The sequence below is a fragment of the Schistosoma mansoni genome, chromosome 7 (genome assembly GCF_000237925.1).
Source record: "Schistosoma mansoni strain Puerto Rico chromosome 7, complete genome".
In the NCBI taxonomy this organism is placed as follows: domain Eukaryota; kingdom Metazoa; phylum Platyhelminthes; class Trematoda; order Strigeidida; family Schistosomatidae; genus Schistosoma; species Schistosoma mansoni.
In genome coordinates, this window is record NC_031501.1 from 3464540 (window position 1) to 3486720 (window position 22181).

General features: G+C 34.2%; 1 protein-coding gene across 1 annotated transcript in view; it reads left to right on the forward strand.

The window, feature by feature from the left end:
• Nucleotides 1–5372: 5372 nt before the first annotated feature.
• Smp_211300 (putative protein arginine n-methyltransferase) overlaps nucleotides 5373–22181 on the forward strand; it is a gene marked incomplete at both ends in the record, with an annotated part of 34448 nt that continues 17639 nt past the window's right edge. The window contains 11 exons of the mRNA XM_018798629.1: nucleotides 5373–5462; nucleotides 7109–7132; nucleotides 8468–8522; nucleotides 10042–10124; nucleotides 11781–11939; nucleotides 13229–13264; nucleotides 14304–14606; nucleotides 16527–16811; nucleotides 17341–17404; nucleotides 19626–19807; nucleotides 22094–22148. Coding sequence (XP_018653552.1) covers nucleotides 5373–5462; nucleotides 7109–7132; nucleotides 8468–8522; nucleotides 10042–10124; nucleotides 11781–11939; nucleotides 13229–13264; nucleotides 14304–14606; nucleotides 16527–16811; nucleotides 17341–17404; nucleotides 19626–19807; nucleotides 22094–22148 — 1336 coding nt within the window. The remainder of the gene's footprint in view (nucleotides 5463–7108; nucleotides 7133–8467; nucleotides 8523–10041; nucleotides 10125–11780; nucleotides 11940–13228; nucleotides 13265–14303; nucleotides 14607–16526; nucleotides 16812–17340; nucleotides 17405–19625; nucleotides 19808–22093; nucleotides 22149–22181) is intronic.

Genomic DNA, 22181 nt, shown 5'->3' on the forward strand with positions numbered 1-22181 from the left:
TGAATTGTTTAAAATCCAACTGACTCAGTCAATCATAATCGTTACTGTAACAAATACAGGTGTAATTCGTGTTGTCTTCATAGTTAAATCACTCTTTGTTATGGTGTAGCTTAATGTGATGGCTATAACTTTCACGAGTAGGGAAGTCCTACTCACCGCCTTCTCTCAAAGGGGGGTGTTGTTTACGAAATTGAGAGAACGAAAAGCGAATGTCCGGCGCTGTAAACGGGTAGATGGACACGGGAAGTTCATCTAGGGGAGTTGGAAAACCCTCATTCTAAACCAATGGTGTGCATGGGCTCCAATATCCTAAGGGAACAAGTGGCGTATGAATCAATCGTTGGTCACCGGCTACCATGGGACTACATCTCCTTACGATGCTCCACTGCCTTGTGGATCAGATCTTTCGGTCAAAGGCTCCGGGTGTGGCCCCCTAAGAAAACCACCTTCACACAAATCAAATGAGATTTATGTGGCGCATATGTATCTGGTGCTTCCTTTTACCAATATTTATGTGTTTAAATAAGTAAATAAAATTCACGATGGTGTCATCAGACCTCGCAGAAAAGTATATCTCATTCTGTTCATTAAATCTCTACTCCGTAGATCATTTAGTTAACGCATTTATTCTAATATCGTGATACATATTATTTAACCTTTTTTTTCTTTTCATTATTTCACTTTAATATTCCAGTTTATTATTATTATTATTATCATTATTATTAGGCGATAAAATCTCTGGCATCATAACTATTCGTCGTGCAACTACTGATAATCGTGGTTTAGAAATCAATCTATTAATTGGTGAAACAGAAAATTCACTTGAAATTAAACAAACTTTTGATTTAATCGGTTAAAAATGATCAAAACATACACTGATTATAAGAAGAAGAAGAAGAAGAAGAAGAAGAGGTTAACATGTATAAAAAGTAATTTGATCAGAGTAGACAATAAATAAACAAATATCCTTAGGTATGTACCTTTTTTTAAAAAAATACAATTAAGATACATTTGCACATGAGTGAAATATACACAACAAGAAATACAACCCACCACCATATATCCTCATTATGTTACATAACATTGTTTTTGTAATCCAGTATATTCATTTGAATAAAGTCTATTTATTATCATCTAGGCTTCTGTTTTCGTATATTATGATTGCATAATGTTCATTGTATTCATTGGTTGTGTTAATTTTTGTCATGATTTGATGTTCTTGTTTATGTTTGTATTTTTATGCTTGGATTTTATTTAGCTTATAAGAATAAATTTTTTTTTTAATAACTCATTGAGTTCAGATTTCTGTACACTTGGCTTGGAGGTATGTGATGGTGAATAGTTACTACCAGTTATCTGATTCGAAGTAGATGAAGAGAAGTTTGAACCTGCGACTTAATGATTGAGAATCAAACATATTAATTTTAAATTAGTACATTCATCAGGCATTCAGGTGTTGAGCTAAACACAAATTGCGAGGGTTTATGATAGTACCTGGTTGCCCGAAAGTGAAGTAGGTGGATTGGGGTTCGACCTTGGGACTTAGTGGCCGAAACCCGGGCGCTTTGATCACTAAACCACAGCTGTAGATCGGTACCATTTATTCACTATTCTATAATATGAATCGTCTTGTCTAAGAGACTGATTCTCATTGAAAGACGATCATAAAAAAAATAACGATCAGTAGGAATTGTTAGTTTAAGACATTTTTGTAGAATATCATTCGCCGATTAATTTCGTGTATTGGATCGCATATGGATTAGAACGCTTACCCTTTTTTTACGTTTTAGAGTTTGTACGATACCTTTCGGTTACTCAATAAATCTAAATTTAACAGCATCACACTTTTCACAACTCTAGTCAAATTGTACAATAGTGTGTTATTCATTCATCATTCATGGAGTTAAATGAGTTCTTGTGTCTCTACCCAAAAAGATCCTGTTTGTGAATGACCTCAAGTAGTCGTCCTTCGTACTCTTGTCACTGTCAATCTACTTCTTTTGAACACGACTCATGTCACTTAATGATATTATTTAGACTACTTAGACAATACGTTATTTCAAAGTTCCACCTGAGATTACAGCTAATCATTTAAGAATCAATGGAAAATATTCCTCTTAGGTTCAATTCTATCGCACCTGTATAAACCAGTTTACATCTAATTGTCGATAAATAGTTTGTTACCGAGTAGATTTGTGTGCTTGGTTACTGTTGGATGACAGTTGAGCTTAGATTCACAGTACCAGTTGCATGTAAGCGTCACCATCTTTTTTCAGTGTTCAACGAAAGTACTGCTGTTAGATTTCCAAACGTCATTTCGTTCATTTAGTGCGTCATTGCTGCATATAACAGTGTAATTTTCACTGAAAATGTCTTTACACTCATCTAAGTTATTTTTCATGAATATGACACTGTAGAACACCCGAAGTTGCCAGATGAAAAAGGTAATTATATTGAAAGTTCGAGGTTGAAATGAAATCCTTAGTAAAATGTATGCTCTTATATGCAACATTCACTTACCAAATGAAAAAAAAATACATGCTAGGTATTGTATACATATTAACTGTTGAAAAGAATATGCCATGCAAATTCACGAACACATCCTATGACTGGTTTCACCATCATCATGTGCTCATCAATGACTAGCATTGTGAGGTAATTTCCGGAGTCCTATTAAGCAACCGTGACCAATGGAGTTCAAACGTATCTGACGTAACGATCCTACCGATCAAACACAATGGGAGATGGTCGCGCAATATTGAGAATAGCTTAAAGTTAGACATAAACACCGTTGAATGCTGACTTGGTGGTCTAGAGTTCAAGCTTTCTAGTATGAAACTGAAGGCTCTGTTCGATACTGAGTAACAAAGTCATGAATGTACACTTCTAAGGAATTTCATACTAGAAAGAAACAGCTACTTCCTTGTTTCCAGTGATTGTCCAACTTAGGTCGGTTCGTTATTTCAACAAAATGTATTCATTGTTTTGTGATTATATGAAGCAAAACTTATTCTCTGTATAAATATACGTCCTACTAACTATTATTAAAATTACACTCATTTTACTTAGTGAGGATTTTTCAAGTTAAGCTTCTTCATTATCCACAAATAGATTCCGTTTAAAGTATTTTTTGTTTTGTCATATTGACTTAGTTAAGCTGGGGTCCACTTAGCAACCTGATCGGTAGAATTCAATCATAAGTACAAAAGGACTACACAAACATGAAATAAGCCACTATTACTCAGTCATTAAACTCTTGTAAATATATTTCAGTATTATGGAACGCTACTTGTCAAATAACTCAGTGGTAACCTCTCAGGCCATGAAATTAAGTGACTGAGATTCGATTCCATCAAGGAGCATCGGTCTCTTCAAGATTTAAGACAAATATCTTACTGACGAGTACTAACTCGAAAGTTTCGTCATGCAGGTGTTTCATGTCAAACATTTCCAACCATCTAACTTGAAAAAATTTAGTGCAATGTTGATGGTCATTTTAATTCGCTTCAGTAGAGATAGCTTACTGTTGTGATGACTAGAAACATATCCATAAATACTCATGAGTGTGTAATTAAGCACAGATTAAATAAAACACCCATATTTTCTTTCGAAAAAAACAATCCTTCGTTTCAAAGTTATTTTCTTAATCTATTTAGTGATCCTTAATTTTTCAGTATTTTCACTTTAATACTATGCTAAATGATAGAAATTCAATGTTGTGTGCATATATATATTTAATTTACATCCTCATACATTAAAAATACCGGAATACTTTCTGAGCCATAATATAGTATCTCTATGTTATATATAGAAGTGTTTGTGTGGTTCTTTTCTAATGTCAAGGGTTTTCAAATATGAACCATTAGTCACCATGTAAAACAGACGGTTATAGTCTTGTGAAAAGTCAGGAATTGATTGTGCTTATCAAACATGTGATTCATTTTGAATAAGTAAATGTAGTAAATTATTAGACCTCATAGGCATAAAACAATGCGTATAACCTGACACATATATGTGCATCAGTCCAAGTTACCTCTGTATATCAGCAAAGTGAGATTAAATTAACAAAACAAATGTTGGAGTGGTAGAATTAGTAACAATATTAATGACAGAAAATATTGGGCACAGTTTATATGAATGGAAAAGAAAGAATAAATTCAAGATATAAAAGGAGAAAAGAGTAAATGAACCCACGCCATTGTGATCCATTCTAAGCTGTTTCGTCATACGTCTCAAACTAATGGTTATAATAATTGGAAAGACCTCAACTGGGTAATCCTCATCCGCTTACACAACTCAGTTCAACAGTCAATGTGAATTCATGGACTAATGTCACTTCTTGGTTTGATTGTTCGTAACTTCCTTCCATCCAACTCCTATATCAACAAATATCAGATATCGAGTTGAGTGTTTGTTGACTATAAAAACTACATGCGCACATCACCAAACTTGCATTTGTTAAATGAATTATATTATAAGGAGAAGAGTTCTCAATTATCTATTTAAAATTTTGAATCTGAATTGCTAAACTGATTTTTAATATCGGTCATGTATGGAGAGATAGATAGTGAAAGTGTAATGTAGACCTCTTGATTAAGTCAAGATGATTGACGATATTGTAAGTAATCAAATAATTTAGCTCAGATTCATTTATTCTTATTTGTATCTGATAAACATTTTGTAAATTCGTTATACTTTAAAAAAATATGCATTTTGTATGTACTCAATCTCAATATGGTTTCGAATATATATCTTCTTACCTGTTATTACAAGTATGTAGAATAAGCGTAACTTCAGTTTTTTTTAATACTTTGAAACATATAAACGACTGCTAAACAGCTGATTTTGTCGTCGTTTAGGATTTATCAATAATGTGCACTCACACAACCCCCCCCCTAGGAATCAAACTCATTATTTTCACGTTTCATGATGAAAATGCCACCTTCCTACTACTGAGTCAAAGTGGTTCATATTTCTGATATCAATCATTTTTAAATACAATTCTAGGATAATTATGTTTTAATTGGCGAGAATCGCTTCTCATGTTGATAGGGTAGAGCGGTGAATTCGTGATTGATGCGCTCAACTTCAAACCACAAGTTCAAGTTCCGCTTCACCCTCATTGGTTTGGCAGTCGGGTAGTATCACAACCCTCACACAAAATGTGTTTCACATGAATGAGAAAGTATAACTGTTAGGATTCAATTGTGTCAAGGCTAAGAAAGACAATCATTTATCGTATTCAATTGTATAAGTAAGAGATTTGTCGGAATGGTTGAATATGAAGTTATTTTTCATCATGAACTGATTAATTGTTGTCTGTTTTGATTAAATATTGCTATTATTATCATTATTGTTATGAACTTTAGGATTTCAGTCGTTTCGCTCAGTCTGATTTCAACCATGTTCACTGGATAAATGAAACATTGAAATCATTTACTTCTGATCCTAATCAATTAGAGGTAAGTTCTAGTTGACTAATAGGCTGTCAATTTTATCCTTGTGTGATGTCCCATTTTGTATATATGTTGTTATAATTTAATTATATATTACTTGGTTACTATTAAACGCCTAATCGATTGAAGGATCAAAGTCCATTCTATATATTACTTTTAGTACTAAGAGAACAAAGAATTTAGCCGACAAAATTCAGAGTGCAACAATTATATCACATTTTGAATAATCTTCATTTGTGGCAATCAAACTGTTTAATTTACTCGTCAGTTGTGGTTTTATCTGACCTTCCATCAATTTTAGAGTCTTCAGAGTCTTCATCGAAAAGTTTGATCTATGCGTAGTATCTATTACCCTCTAGTGCATTCTCTTCATAGATTATCTTTAGTATTTTATTTATTCAGTAAGAGTTCTTCTCAAGTCCTTTCAAGAATAAATGTTGAGTATTTGTTTTTGCTTGATTTGTTCAATAATGCTTTCTTTATCGACATGAACAGAAAATATCACCTCAAGACCACTTTTTTTAGACAATATACAAAGGTCTCTTAGAGTTTGCGTTAATTATCGAAATCATCACAGGCGCTGAAAACACATATATTGAGATGGATATTTATACATATATGTTTTTGGGTGGTTGAAAGGAGGTACTTGGTAGAAAACCCTGAACCTAGGTTTCATGCTATTTGAAATGATATTGGAAGCAGTATTGATTCGCACTAATGACCATATTACGAATTCGATTAACTCTGAGAAACTAGCGAAATATATTTGCAATCCCTTCTCAATGATTAATTAAAGTCAATATCTCAGTCATATAGGATGTCGGTTACATCCTGAATAGCTCCGTGATAACATTAATTGTTGAGCTGAGTGCTCCAGATTTGGACCCATCAAGGAGAATCAATTTTTTCCAAATTGCACATACCCTTTCCTAACGAATACAAACTAACATGAAGCTTATATCGACCAAGATTTACTACAGACTATCTTGATCAACCCAAATATATTTACTGTATCCAAAGGGTTCATGAGTGTTCCTCCTCTTTAACAATCTTCTATTGGTTTCAATCTTACATTCGTACGATAATTATGAACTCTATATTTCCTAATATCCTAAAAATTCTTTACTCTTTTATTTAAACATGACAGAAAACGTCTTCTCATAATTCATATGAAACTATTTTCGTATTATTATTATTATCCTACTAATCACTTACTCTTGTTAACCCTAGTGGAGCCTAGGATGCTGACCAGGATTCTTCTACCTATCTTTCTTAAACAATTGTTTATAAATACTCTTACTTTTTTGATGATGGTTGTAGTAGTTCTTCAATCCTCGGTTCCGTACAATAAAACTGTCTTGAAGTCTGTATTGAAATTCTGACTTTGGTGTTGGGTGACAGTTGTTTTGAGTTCCATATAATCTTCAGTTTTAAGAATTCTGCCTTTGCCTTATCAATCCATTCCTTCACATTTACATCAGACCCTCGTTGTTGATCAATGATCCTTCCTTCACGCGTAAAAGTTTCCACATCTTCCTTAGCTTCTCTATCAATTGTGAATTGGTTATTTTTCTCTGTGTTGTATTTTAATATCTTGTTTCTTCCCTTGTATATATTTAGACCTGCTGTTGTCAAAGTCTCTGTTACATTGACTGTCTTCATCTGCACTTGCTGGTGTGTATAGGATAGAAGAGCTAGGTCATCTACAAAATGCGAATCGTCTAGTTACATCTAAGCTGTCCAGTGTATTGAATGTTTCCCCTTAGACGTGTAGATCTTCATAATGCATTTAACCACCATAAGATAGAGAAAAAGCGAGCCTAATAATAAGTAGATAAATAACTGAGTCGATTTAGCTCGTTTTAATTAGTTTATGCTTTCTTCAATATCTTGTCAATTTTCTCATTTCAGCAAAAAGTATCTGATCTTGTGTTGCAACTTCAAACTCAAATGAAAGTAAGTGCGCGTTACACACACATAAACAAATCTTTTTGTTTTGTAAAAGTTTGATTTTTGTTTCTAAGATGAAATGCAGTTTCTGCCTTTACGTATAAACTTTTATACTGTCTCAATTATTATGTGAGATGATTAGTAATATTACAGAGTTAGTTTCAAGTTGCAGAGTCATTGACCACATATTTGATGAAAATTAATGATTATCTGGTGATTGGTTCGAATCACTCGATGAAGGTATCTCAGTCTTTGTAGTATACGACAGATAGTTAGTTTTAATCCTAAAGGGATGATCATTTCCTTCATATATATGTGTGCACCTTGCTAATGAAATTGAACCAGCATGAAATCTAAGTGAAGTAGAACTTTCTGCTGACCATCTCCAACCATTTAGCATTTCATAGTTGGTGATGAGTAATCGGTTAGTAAAACACATATTTTTTAGTGCTTGACATACGTGTATGGATCTGTTCAAGTTGGCGTGGTTTACACTGATAACATAATGAGAAAGAAAGAAAATTGTCAGCTTAGACTGATTTTAGCTGTCAGTTTAACGTCTTCAAACATCAGTTACTGAGATTTACTAATCTTTGCAGTATCATCACACTGAGCGCAGTGATGTCTGACGAAATCTCATGTTTTCAACAAGATCCTTTGATATTTGTCAGCTTGTGGTGTGGGCGTGATAATTTCTCAGGGATTCGTTCTGTTCTGCTTTGTGGCTGTGAAACGTTGTCTTCAAAATTGGAGTATGTTCTTAGTTTACTACTATTTAATCATAGTTGTATTCGAGACGTTATTATTGTATATTGGGATGATTGAGTGAGTTATGCTAAAATTAAACACAGAATTCTAGATGTAGACGGAGAATCAGTTGGTTAGGTAGTGTATCTTCATCGATTAAATTGGTAAGTACACGTACCACATTATCAACAACCAATTAGCTCGACACGATGTTTGCAAGAGGCCGGTAATCAAGACATGACATCAATCCATAAAGTCACTAACTGTTGGACTGTGCCGTGTAAGTAGTTCAGTTTCTCGTGATTATCATAATTAATGGTCGAAGAAGTTATGTGATTTTTCAGAATCGGTCACATTGTGTTAGACCTATTCACTTTTTGTTTTCATTCTAAACCTTTAGTGTTACAACCATCTTATCCTTTTTTAAACAAAATTTAATTGTTCTCGTTGTCCCTGTATGATGTTATAAGTTGAATTGATGTATGTGTGCACCAGGAATATATTGGGTATGGTTGCCTGATTATTATTAGTTAATCCAAACTCTCTCATACTTATTTTACTGTTTCAATTATACAGGATGTAATGCAAACACTGGATCATACTTGTCAAGAGGCCATTGCTTCTATTCCTCGGTAAGCAAGTAGTGTTCTGTTTTATGTAAAAACAAAAAAAATATTGGTTAGGGATCATTCACCACGTCACAAGTTCGATGAACTTTAAAAATACTGACCAATTAATAGAAGGTCAGTTATCTGTAGGTTCTGTACTCCTCTCGAAATCCGAACACATCATTTTTGGGTTTATGGTAGATCCAGTCATAAAGTCAGGTCGGAACAGTTTTTATTTGTAAAGATATTTGTTTTCCCGTTATTGCTGTTAAGGATTACCATCAACTAGTCTTTATTGGTATTTGTCGATCCTGAGGAGATTGTCTCGATATTGTCATTTTACCATAAATTTGTGGCTATATCTGAACTCAGTTCCTCAGTGGATAATATGTTTAAAGCCCAATGTACTGCTGAATTCAAGTCTCAGTTTGAACAATAACACGAGGATGGAGGTACTTTGACCTGACCAGTCACAACAAATACATGACATCTTTTCAAACTACCTAACACTGTTACGACAATATATGAGGTTTTTGGAAATTGTTGTAGCGTATGGTTTACACCACAGATTGATCTTAGTTGGTCCAATGTTCAGTAGTTAGTGGGGTCGTGAATGCGCACTGATAAACACTCGCTTACCGTAACAAAACCTCTGTTTGCTATATCCTTGTTTCTAGTGGTTGTGTAGTAGTTATCTCGAGTTCGTGATGCGAGCTACCAAACTTAGCAATCTCCCCAAACTTATTACATTAATATAGCAACTATTGTAGGAATTATTTACCTACAAATGCTATTCTAAGCCAATCCCCAGGCTGGCCAAATTCAGAACATGTAAGCTATTTGGCTTGATAAACTTGGTGGGTATTTTATACTATCGTCGGTGAAATCACTTATTAATCATACCTTACAGTGATTATCAAATGAAATCCTCTTGGGACTTTCAGAAATTGTCTCCATGTAGCAACACTTTTGGCTATTCACCTGATTCCCATTAAGAAGCAGCAAAATGAATTAATCTTTTTAAAAGGTTTTCTTAAGACACTGACTGTCCAAAAGAAATGGAGGTAATCGTTTTTTGTCTCCAGTTTCAAGAGGCAGATAACTTCTCAAGTAATTGCATATTTTTTTCAAACGCCAGATGACAAAACTTAGTATTTTCAATAAGTTCTTATCATAGATTGTATGACAATTTCCATTTCACTACTGGTAAAAAGAGACATGAGTTCTGTTTTTATGGCATCGTAATCATCCTATGCAATGATTGAATTTTCATTTTCTTAGTGTTCTACGGGAAATTGATGCAGTAAGAATTGATGCTCTCGCTTTAGAATCGGATTTAAAAACGTTACAAGATGACAATCAGGTGATTATTATTATTACTATTATATTTTTGGCACAATATAGAATTCTCAGCACAAAGTTTCTCAATAAGTTTCCTTTCCCTATTGCTTGATTCGCTCCTGACGATAAATATTGAGTGATCACCAGTTTTATGTTAGCAGTTCAGTACTCGACATCTGAATAATCAATGTTCATTCATTTCAACGCATATCGCTAGCCTCCACAATGTCTGGTTTATCCACTATTCTAAATTAATCTTGTTATTTTAACCGATCAGATTTTAATAATGCACTGTATGTAAACAAATATTTATTGCTTGTCCAACAAAACTATTTATAATTATGGAAGAGTTTATAGAGCACGTACAATTTTCATGGTTTAAGTCATGAACTGATATTAACTTAACCACCTTTATGAATCTAGGAGCATTGGAGACTCATTTCGTCCTATTATGGAACTACTCAACAATGTGGACCTACATGACTCCGTCATAGGGAATCGAACCCACTAACTTCATTCTTGCACACGAACGTTTAACCGCTGAAATACCGAAACAACATCCAATAATATACGAATTTAACTTTAATCGATTCGCCATATACTACAAAAAATGATGATGCCATTCAAGTATTTAGCAGTGGAATCCAGGACATTCATTTTATCTTATTTGGGACTTGTTAGCTGGAGGTACCTGTATCTCTGGTGTTGGTCTTCATTTTGGAACTTGAACCCAAAATGTTCATATCGTGAGAATTCGTAGAAAATCAATATATAACAATGAAGACTAACCTAAAGTCATTTCAAAGTATCATCATACCTGTTGAACAAGTTGATGAGTATGTAACGAGTGAACATTTAAAGTTAAAGGTCTTGGCTTAAATCCTAATGATATGAACATTATCACTGGAATGCAAGTGCACTCAGCTGACAAGGTATGTGTCTTGGATTGCATTGATTGCTACAACTTATTATATAAAGTGTGACAAAATAACCATCTACTAAAAAAACTGATCAGAATTTATTCCCTAATATTAACACATTTAAGTAACTCAAATATTTAACCATTCAAGTGTTCATTGATTACCGCTTGCAACACGCTGATGTTAAAACATTGCCAAATCTGTCGAAAGGTCTAACCAAATGATTCAGATGATCTTGGAATCGACGTTCACAAACAACGATTCATCTTAGAAAAAAAAACGGTTTATTTATTACGAGATGTACGTAATTTAATTACAAACCTCAACTCTTAAGGTATCTTTGGAGAAAAGAAAGTGAACTCCCTTAATAATAACTTAAAGAATAATTTAAATATACAATAACGTTCATGACAGTCGGTAACTGTGTCTAAAGTCAATCAATTACTATCAGCAATTAAAACAAGGAGTAAGAGCACACAAACATGGGAGCTGTTGCGTTTAGACAAACATTCAAAGAAATCTATAAATACTGGAAATAACTGTTACTATGGTTTAGGGAATGTAATTACAATGATAAGAACGGTAGATACTAGTAATTTATGTAAATAATTGAAGATATTACACAACAAATAAACGTACTAGAAATGAACCAACTACTGAATAATAAGTAGTATGAAACAATAAACAAGTAGTGAATTGAGCGGGTACCTATCCAACATTTTTTCTATACTTATTTCTTTTTTGACTTGTATGTGCAGTTGGATGATAACAGTCAGAATATTGTCAATTCATTAGTTGAATTGGACAGAACACGTAGAAATGCTCAATCAGCAGCTGACGCGCTTCGTGAAACAGATCGATGGATTAATTTAATGCAATGTATTGATGAGTTGTTTGAAGTTGGTGATATTGATCAGGTAAATATTTTCATTTTCATATATGGACTAGTTTATGTATGAAAAAAAGATGGAATGTAGGTGGCAGTGGAATCCAGGACACGCGTTTCTTCCTACTTGAAATTCTTCAGTTGGATCCCAGAGTTGATGTCTGCTCCGGTATTCGAAACCCAGCTCTACTATGTATTTAAATCCATCCAGGAAGAAACGGACAACCTGGAATCCACACTAATCACATCCCATCTATTCTATCTAAACTTCTGTCAAAATGGTTATATCGAGACAGTCCTTACAGAATGTACATATGCCAATGTTGGGGATGTCAAATCCCCAGAACTTACTTGATAAGTGGCTCAATTTCGTAATTTTATTTCGGAAATTTGAATTTAGCTGTTTTCGCGCCAAACGTGCTCTTATTACCTTCACATCATATTTCCCACTTGTAACTATCTTAAACGCTATTAGTCCATTGTTTCTTTGTGTGTGCTATTTATTAACGATGCCCAAGGACATTTTGTTGCTGTATAAGTACGCTTGACTTTTTCCCTTATTGGATTGCTGTGCTTCTGGCTGCTACGGAATATAACTTCCCCGCTCCAACTTGGACTTCTTACTCTAGTTAGCTGGGTCTGGGTCGCGTCAGTATAGCTAGTTATCGGTCTCTGGTCACGTGTCTTTGTTCCGTTCGCTACTAGTGAATTCGTAACGCTTTCAGATATAACAGCCAGCTAAGACTGATGAAAACATTCAGTCAAAATATCTACAATGGGGTAATTCAAAGCATTACGAATTAAATTGACATTTCATCTAATTCTGTACACGTTAGTCATAGACAATGTAGAATCTGGTATAAGTTTGTCTCAGTCGCAATTGAGTGATATCCTCATATTTTCTATTATTAATTATTCTTATCTGATTGGATTCATTTCGTACAACGTATATACCCTCTTCTCAAAAGTTATCAACTTTATCCTTTCAGACTATGTACTCAAATCAATTTCTAGGATTTACAGTAAAATCATTAAGAAATAATCTTATCTAAACACTCTTTGGAAATCAAGATTTTCTAGACAAATATTTCGTCCTAGTATTGGACTCCTCAATATTATATATCCACGACTATCAGGGATCAAACCAGTGAGCTGGTATTCAAAGGCTGACATATCTAACATTAATTTATTCTCGATGTTTCGCCATAATCTTCTATTGACATTGCTAATTTCACACTCAACATGCTAATGAATTATATATACTAATATAGATAGAAATGTGATATTTACATGTCTGCCTTTTTCTTTTATTTTCTATAGCTTTGCTCGAATATTGAGGGTATGAGTCAATGTTTAGTAAGTTAACTTTTATAGATTTATAGATAAAATACGACTTTTGTCATGGCAACACTATCGTTAATTAGCTAGCACTAAACACTTACTTTTTATTTTAGTCTAGGACTCTTGTAAATACTCATGATTGATCGCCTTCAAACAGAGGTCGAACCCATTATCATCTAGACTCATGAATACATTGACTATTTGTTGATATGTATTGTTCATTTATTGTCATCCCGATGAATCTGCTCTATTTATCCATCAAATCTTTTAGAATTAAGAATAAACATAACTTATCGGTAACCGTTATGTAAACACATCTTATACCATCTTTGACAAGCTGTCAAGCTCGAAAATGATGCAAACATCAGGGTTATATAAAGAGGAAAGAATCAATTTACGAGTATTTATAGCATTACAAATATTCATGATATAAATACAGTGTAGTTTAGCCTCATATATAGAATTAATTAGCATCTTGGAAACTTTTTTTATGCAGCGATTCAGGGTTCGAACACCATGGCACCTACTTTAAGTTGAACAATTAATTAATTTTATCATTAACCCTTACCATTAAAGTACAATTCAAAGCCATATACATAAATCTATACTTGACAAGTTGCTTAACTGAATGATAAATTGTATAATATCGTACAAATATAGTGTGGTGTGGGCTACTCATATCGACATAAGTAGTATATATCGTGAGTAAGGAATAGGATATCTGACAACAGAGGATTGAGAAGATCAAGAAGAGAAGAACAGAAATAGAAAGCAATTGTTGTGGAAATCCAGGAACAATGAAGCCTGAGACAATTAATGAACATTTTGCAAATAGAGTATCAGAGTATGGTTTTTTGTATTTTACCAAGTAACTTTGTAATTTGTGCTACATACATAGTTGCTTGTCCTCACCTGTGTTCTCATTTACTACATTTGGTGTCGTTGCCAGGATTCAGTATAATAGTAAATTGTGATCCTAACTGTGTTGTTTTGTTTATCCAATTTCCACACACACACACACCTTCTTTCTTATTTTATTTTTATTGCTCCATAGGGATCTTTTATTCATTTAAATGATTATGATGAACGTGTTAAACAAGTTGATAAATATAAAAATAATTTAGAAAGTTTAATAGCTCCAAAATTAATTCAATCATTTGATGATTTAAGTTTATTCATGATGTCAATGGATACATTAATGTTACCTAATGACAATTATAATGATGCTAATGTTGATACCATTAATGATGGTAATGATAATGGTGATCAATTAAAATTAACTTTACATTTAATTAATTTATTATGTCGCATTGGACGTGAAAATGCAGCTAGAAAATATTATACTAATTGGTTAAAAGTAAGTAGTATGTTTATTTTTTGTATCTTTTGATGTGTGACTAATTGAATAACTTTTCTGTATTCTAAGCTTAATATTTTCATCTTGATAGTGTGTTCTGGCATGTGGTATCCAAAATTTGATACTGATACACAGTGGGCTAGGCGCTACCCCTCCCCCAACTGATTACTTGTGCGAAAAAGTGTATCAAACTGACTACCGAATGAAATGCATAAATACTCATTCATATATATATATATATATACCACTCTATCCGTAGGAAATTGACCCAATTCTTAGCCATTGAGATGCATTCGAACTTTGGATCACTTCTGATTGTTATCGATTGATCTTTTGCTACTTCTGATTGACTCTCCATATCATGGTCAATGCTGTCGGACTTAATTACTGGTCCAGTTCTGAATGTATTAGAAACTATTTAAAAAAGCCTTATATGGGATCACTCTCTATCAGTTGTTACTAGGTTTCCAGCATTACAATTTAGCGTTGTTAAGACCTCTCTTGGCGCAATTCATTTTTAAGTACCTCACTAAGTAGTGTCCTTACATAGTATCGGAGAATGTGAAGTAACTTTCAGCTGCATAACTCTAACGACAAAAAAATTATTCATAGTCTTAAAAAGCAAATAAATTGGAATGATTTTAATATCAAAGATAGTAATGAAAACTCAGTTAAAAATCAGTTAGCTATACGCAATATAAAACCTAAAACGATTAGTCAAACGCCACGTAGAACCTGGTACATTAGTTTAAATTGCCATACCTCAATAGCACAGCCGAACAAACGTATAAGGACAAATCCAGGATAGCAGAAGTAGTAACAGTATTCATGGTTTTAGAAAATATCGGACATTGGATATACGATTCGAGGGAATATTGATTAGTGAGATAAAAAATATTTGAAACTTAATTTAGTAACTTTGAGTTTAGGGGACCTGCGCCATTGTAAACGAACCTGAAATCTATGTGCAGCAGTTACCATACTCTCCATTGGCGCAGTGATATAAAACCATTTCAAAACAAATCCCAGAGCATTAGCAATAGTAACAGTATCAGTAGTAGTACAAAAGATCAGGTATGGAAAGAAGAAAATAAGGTATAAACAGGTTTTGCGGCTCAGGATCCTCAGGAAAATTAAGGAGTACATTCGTCCGCGTTATTTAAAACGATTTTAAGCCATATCACGCAAATTCTCTAACTATTATTTACAATAACCACCAATCAAGTAGGGAACACCTGCTAATATGACTCAGTTCAGTTGTCACTGACTAGTTCCATGCCTTTGTTTTGGCATTCTTAGTTTTATTCCAGTCAATCCCTACACCAGTCATCATCGCCTGTCTAGCTAAGCGGTAGTCGAGCTTAAGTAGTATATTCTAATCACCTCATCAATCGATCCTCATGTTTACCTAATACCCTATGCCTAACCTCAACATTTCTTAATCATGCTGAGATTTCGTCAGACATATGGTCATTATGACTTATGAAACTTCCAAAATAAGTGAAGCAGTATAATGAAGGATGGAGTTGTTCGACGCACTCAACGACTTTTCTTCTTATCATTAATTCAGACTTGGACTCTCTGGTATAATACGAAAATACGTTAATACGATAATAAGACTAGTCATGTTATATCCAATCCAGGATTCAATACTCAAAATCGAGAACCGGGTTAACACTAGATAATACTTCATTCAACACAATTACAAGCAGTTATACTCATTGAATCCTGAGTATAAATCAATAAAAAGAAGGGAAATCACACTTAATAGATAATAGGCCAAGTGCCTGTTTGTCCATGCTGAGTAACTAATATTTATATTTCTTTACCATATATTAATCGTATAGTCTAACTAAGTCATTTTTAGTCAAATATTTTATTACTATTATTGTTATTATTATTATTATTATATACCTAAAGGAACAAGTGATTGGCTTTTGGGATCGTAGTACTTGTCAAACAGTAGGAACCACTACAACTGGTAAATCGGACTCTTTGGCAGTGATGGTGGAGGTATTACCTGTCATTATACAAAAATTATCCTCGTATCAATCGAAAATATTTTCAAATAAAGAACGACAAAAATTGAATTGTTTGCCAATATTCCCTGACACTGAGTTGAATTCTGATCAGTCGATAAATTCACAAATGGTCAATAATATCATATGTTTCTATGCTTTATTGATATGCTTTTTTAAAGGACAGGTTAGTTTGTGAGAATTAAAAATAATGTTTTTTTATTTGTTAACATCGATTGACATCATTTATATTATTAGTGTTATTTGTATAGGTGGAGGATTTTGTGAAGATTGTTACGTGGTGGAAACTACTAACAAGATTGCTTGTAAGTAGTATGTAGCGGAATGTGGTATAGGAGCTGTTACAGTCAACAAACGGAGAGAGAAGTTTCAGTATGTCGAAATGCATGGCATATGTAGAATATTTGGAGTACAGACCACAAAACAGTCTAGAACTAACCAGGTCGCAGTTCACACCGCAACATGCAAATATATCACTAAAGGCTATGTGTGCATATTATGTAAACACTTTATTATTTCACTAAACACTTGTTCACTTCTGCCCAGTCCCTTGTTTACATCCAATGTGTCTGCCAGGATAACGATAATCTAGACTATCTGGGACTTCTTGTTAATACGTAAGGCAGGTTCCTTGGTTCATTTCAAGACCACGTCTGTTTCGTGTAGTCTTTCTCTGTTTGTCTGTACACTATTAGATCATATCCATATACCTCGGCCCTCTATCAAATTTCGAAATGAAATATCATCGGTCTTCTAAAAGTAGGAGGCGCGCCTGCTAGTCCAAATGGCGTCCGTTTTAACTGGTATTGTCTGTGGCTCATACTGAAGGCCGTCTTGTATCTGTCACGCTCGCTTATATTGGTAGTTGCCAATATCCTGACTGGAGGTCTAATACCGTAAACACATTGGCTTACTGTAAGTTGTCTGAAGTTTCCATCACTGTTGGAATTTCACACGATCAAAGTTCAGTAATGCTGTTCAGTTCTCTGAAGTCGACATAGAATCTATACTTTCCATCAAACTTCTACACTAGTAGTGTAGTGTATGCTACTTATGTTGACAGATATAAGTAGTATATGGCAACAATCAGAAGTAAAATTGTCTGCGAACAAGAAACTGAACTGAGAAGAACGAGATGGGAAACGGAGAGCAATTGTAATAACAACAGGAATGAAATAATCATGAAGCATTTGAGAGACAACTGAAAGATGTGCAAATAATACATTCAATGTATGGTTTTCATATTTTATGAAGGCACTTTGTAATTTTGCATTAAACAATAAATGGGTTTCCTTACTAAGTCTTCACTCACTACAGTAGAACAGGTGAATTATGCTGCTTATCTGTTTCCTCAGTTATCCCATCCCTCAGCATTTCTTCCAACTGACGATTTACCTCCGTTTCTATATGAGCTGAAATCCGACGCGTGCAATAATGAATCTTCTGATGACTCCGTGCCTTTTGACCTACGGAAACTCTTCCTTCCATCTATTGACTGTAACAGCTTCCACACCACTTTCCACTGTATATTACTTACAAGCAATTATGTTAGTAGTATTCACTACAGTTGAATTTTATTAGCTTTCACATCAAGAACTAACAATAGCTAGAGAATCATTGGAAATTAGGAAGTCACTGGACAACTGTCTCATCTTAGTATAACGGTGCCTGAACAGTATCTAAGCATTGGGTTTTGGGTTCGATTCCTGGTTAATTAGAAGTCTGTGATATAAAACTCAGTTGTTTTATTTGGTAGTATTATTAAGTAATACAGTCCGTTAATGGCAAACATTTGAGTTATATGCTATGTTCAATGAACTGATTTACAATAAAAGCCTGAATAAATCGCTAAAATATGTTTGTATTAGATATATTGCACTGAAGAAAAAAAATCTTTTCGAATGTTGAATACTCTGCGCTTTGAGATTCCACTGTTTAGATCATTGTTGATAATTCTTAGTATAAGAGTTTGCGGAAATTGTTTTATTTAAACACAAACATTGGTACAAAGGGGAACCAGATATATATGCGCCGCACAAATCTCATTTGATTTTTGTGATGGCTGTGATACTGCCCGGGCGCCCAAACCGAAGCAGGTGGTTTTCTTAGGGGGCCACACCCGGAGCCTTTGACCTAAAGATCTGATCCACAAGGCAGTGGAGCATCGTGAGGAGATGCAGTCCCATGGTAGCCGGTGACCAACGATTGATTCATTCGTTCCTTCAGGATTCTGGAGCCCATGTGCACCATTGGTTTGTAATCAGGGTTTTCCAACTCCCCTAGGTGGACCCTCCGTGTCCACCAACCTGAATAAAGTGCCGGACATTTGCTTTTCGTCCTCTCAATTTCGCAAACGACACCCCCGCCACGAGAAGGCATTGAGTAGGACTTCCCTGTCAGAGGCTTTATACGCGTGGCAATGTGAGAGCATTTCGAGAAGGAGAGCGGACTCTCCCCACTCTCGGCCATACCAGGGCATTTGGGGGCGTTGAACCACTTGCCTTTTATCTCACTACTAGACTTATTTCATCTATTTTATGTAAACATGTCATAATAGCTATATCAAGGTAATCCGTTTAGAATGTACATATTCCATCTAAGACTGATGAAAACATTCATTTAGGCTATCAAAACTGAGTCAGTCAGCGTATACTGTGAAATCATTAATAAATTGTAACATGATATTATTTAAAATACTGTTAGACATTAACACCTTTGGATGCCGGCTCAGTGGGCTATCGGTTAAATGCTCCGGCGCGAGACTGGTAGGTCCTGGGTTCGGATCTTGCGAGGTGGGATCGTGGATGCGCACTGCTGAGCAGTCCCACAATAGGACGAAACGCCCTCCAGTGCTTCCAGGTTTTCGATGGTGGTCTAGCTTCAATTGACTCATGATTTCAACTATGAAAATACTGTTTTATTTTGATCTTTGTTTTCCTATTATAGTTAAATGCAGGACTAATTTTCCATTGCCAAATAGATCAACCTAATTGTAATCATCATCATCATCATCTTCACAAGGAACAACATCAACAAAAGTCCGAATATCTTTTTCCTATTGAATTACTTATGGATTTTACTGATTCATTAAAATCATTTCAACCATTTCAAACATTTACTAATTCTATATTGAATTATCAATTAATTGGATGTTTATTTCGTGTATGTTAGTTTTATTATTTTGTATTTGTTATTCATAGATATTTAATGGGGGTTGGGTTGGAAAAAACTCAATAGATAGCTCTGAAGTTAGATGTCATAGTGATTAGCCTGTATTGGGACTTTGGATTTTTTTCTAATTTTCTGAGAGTGGATAGTACTTGTTTCATGTTATCTGTGAAATGTATTACGGGGCTATCAGTCAGTGAATTCAGTGATTGTTTGATTGAGACGTATTATTGGGTGCAAACTAAATCCTAGCTGGTTTTCCGCACGATTACTATAACCAAAAGTTGTTGATGTTGTATGTGATATGTCTCATAAGTGGTCATAATGTTCCAGATTCATTTACCTTTTATTTTCTCTCAAGTATTGAATCTTAAAATTATCTTATAGTATTTATTCTCGAATCATATTACCTATGTATATGGTCTTTTCTACTACAATCACTGTTACTATCGCGACTTCTACTACTCTGACATTTGTCTTAATTTCATCTCACTGTGTTGCTGTAGTTTAGAGACTTGAACTGATTGACATGTATTTAAGATCTTACTTTGCTTATGATTGACTGAACTGTATTCATCGGATCGTTATTTGTGTGTTGGATAACCATGTTAACATGTTTTTGTTAGTGAGACTGTAATTTATGGATGAATCAATTAAATTAAAGATAACAAGTCTTGAATTTTGACCCAAAATTCATTCATCAATTTGGCTAAATAGAATTTTGGCATTATAGCTTATGTCAGTTCGTGATGAAAACCTTAAATTTAATTCCTAAACCTAGATTCTAACTCCAAATCCTTATCCTAATTTATAACGTTCTTTTGACCATAAGTCAATATTCGTAAGTTGAAAAGATATCTTAGGACTGCTTAATTATGGTTGGGAATGCTAAAGTTTTACTAGTAACGGGGTAACCACCAGTGCTTTCTCAGTGAATTTTTTACATGACGTTTTCTCGTTTTCTAATTGGCTGCTATCTGAAGGTCACGCATTGGTTAGTGTTTATACCAAGTTGTTCATTTTGGATACCAAGTTTTTCCTACACCATATTTTTCTATGATAACAACTAAAGGCTGTGTGTTGTTTGCCCTCTTCAGTAGGACTGTTCGTACTAGGATATCTCAATCGTCCCGTAATTTTTATGTATCTCAGGCCATCCGGAAGCCCCAATTCATAGTTGTTTTTATCAAAGCATGGAAGTCATAACTTGTAGACGAGTGGATGCCCTGATAATGTTCAACGTGATAAGACCGCCAATCAGAGAGCAGCGAATTATCGATCGGACCAATGATACACGAAAACCGTACGAGCAGTTTAGAGTACTTGTCGGTCCTGCTTTCTGCCTAGCCCAGTCAGTTAAGTCCAGAACACCAATAACAGTCTCTGTAATATGAATCGTTTATTTCAAGCATAATGGGTTTATATACCAAACAGACAGGCGACATCGCACCATAAAATAGAAAATAACATTTGTACAAGTTTCAGCCAAATGTGGCTGTGAATGTGGGAAGCAGTAATTAGTAGACTAGGGATAACTCAAGAATGGTAAATCGTATAACAATAGTTTATAGTTCAAAATAAAGCTCATAATAAGGGGGACATGAATATGAATAGTTTAGTTATTTAGCAATTATACAATAAAAAAAATATATGCATAGTATTGGTTCATAAATAGATCCCAAAGTTACCATTCATTATCCTTATCGGAGCACAACAATTACCGAGTGAGCAATTTTGTACTTAGGCATATGGTTTTTTAATGATAGAGAAATTGTAACTTCATCATATACATCTCTATAAATGACGGTGGTTCTGGTAGGATTATATTGAAAGAAATCTCAAAGAAGGTCAGACCAAAACGGGGTATCAGTTCATGTAGTGAGTGTCTCGTTGTTGGTCTACACTGTATTAATGCGTACAAACTACCTGGGATTTTTTAAAAGAATGTGTGGTAACTGTGATCCATAGTATAAGATCTTAATTACTTATGTCTTATAATCGGTTGCAATGAGACAGATGTATTCACTTCCTATATCCTTCCCAGCTCTCGTTTTCAATAATTCTCCATACGTTTTTTATTGCTTAAATTTATGTTTATTTTGTTTTTTTTTGTTCTAAGTACTAAGTAATCGCATAACTTAGTTGTACTAGTGTAGCAAGTTGTACCGATGAACATCTGTGTCTAGATCACTTATGTTGTTTGTTACTGACTGGTTGGATAAATTTTTTTCTAAAAAAAAATACCAATCATATATGTTTACATTTATTTTATTTCCACAGGTAACTGTTGGATGTTTACAGTACTTTGAGGAATTACTAATTCCTTTTTATTCAGGTAACTAATTTTATTGTCTTTAATCGATTAATC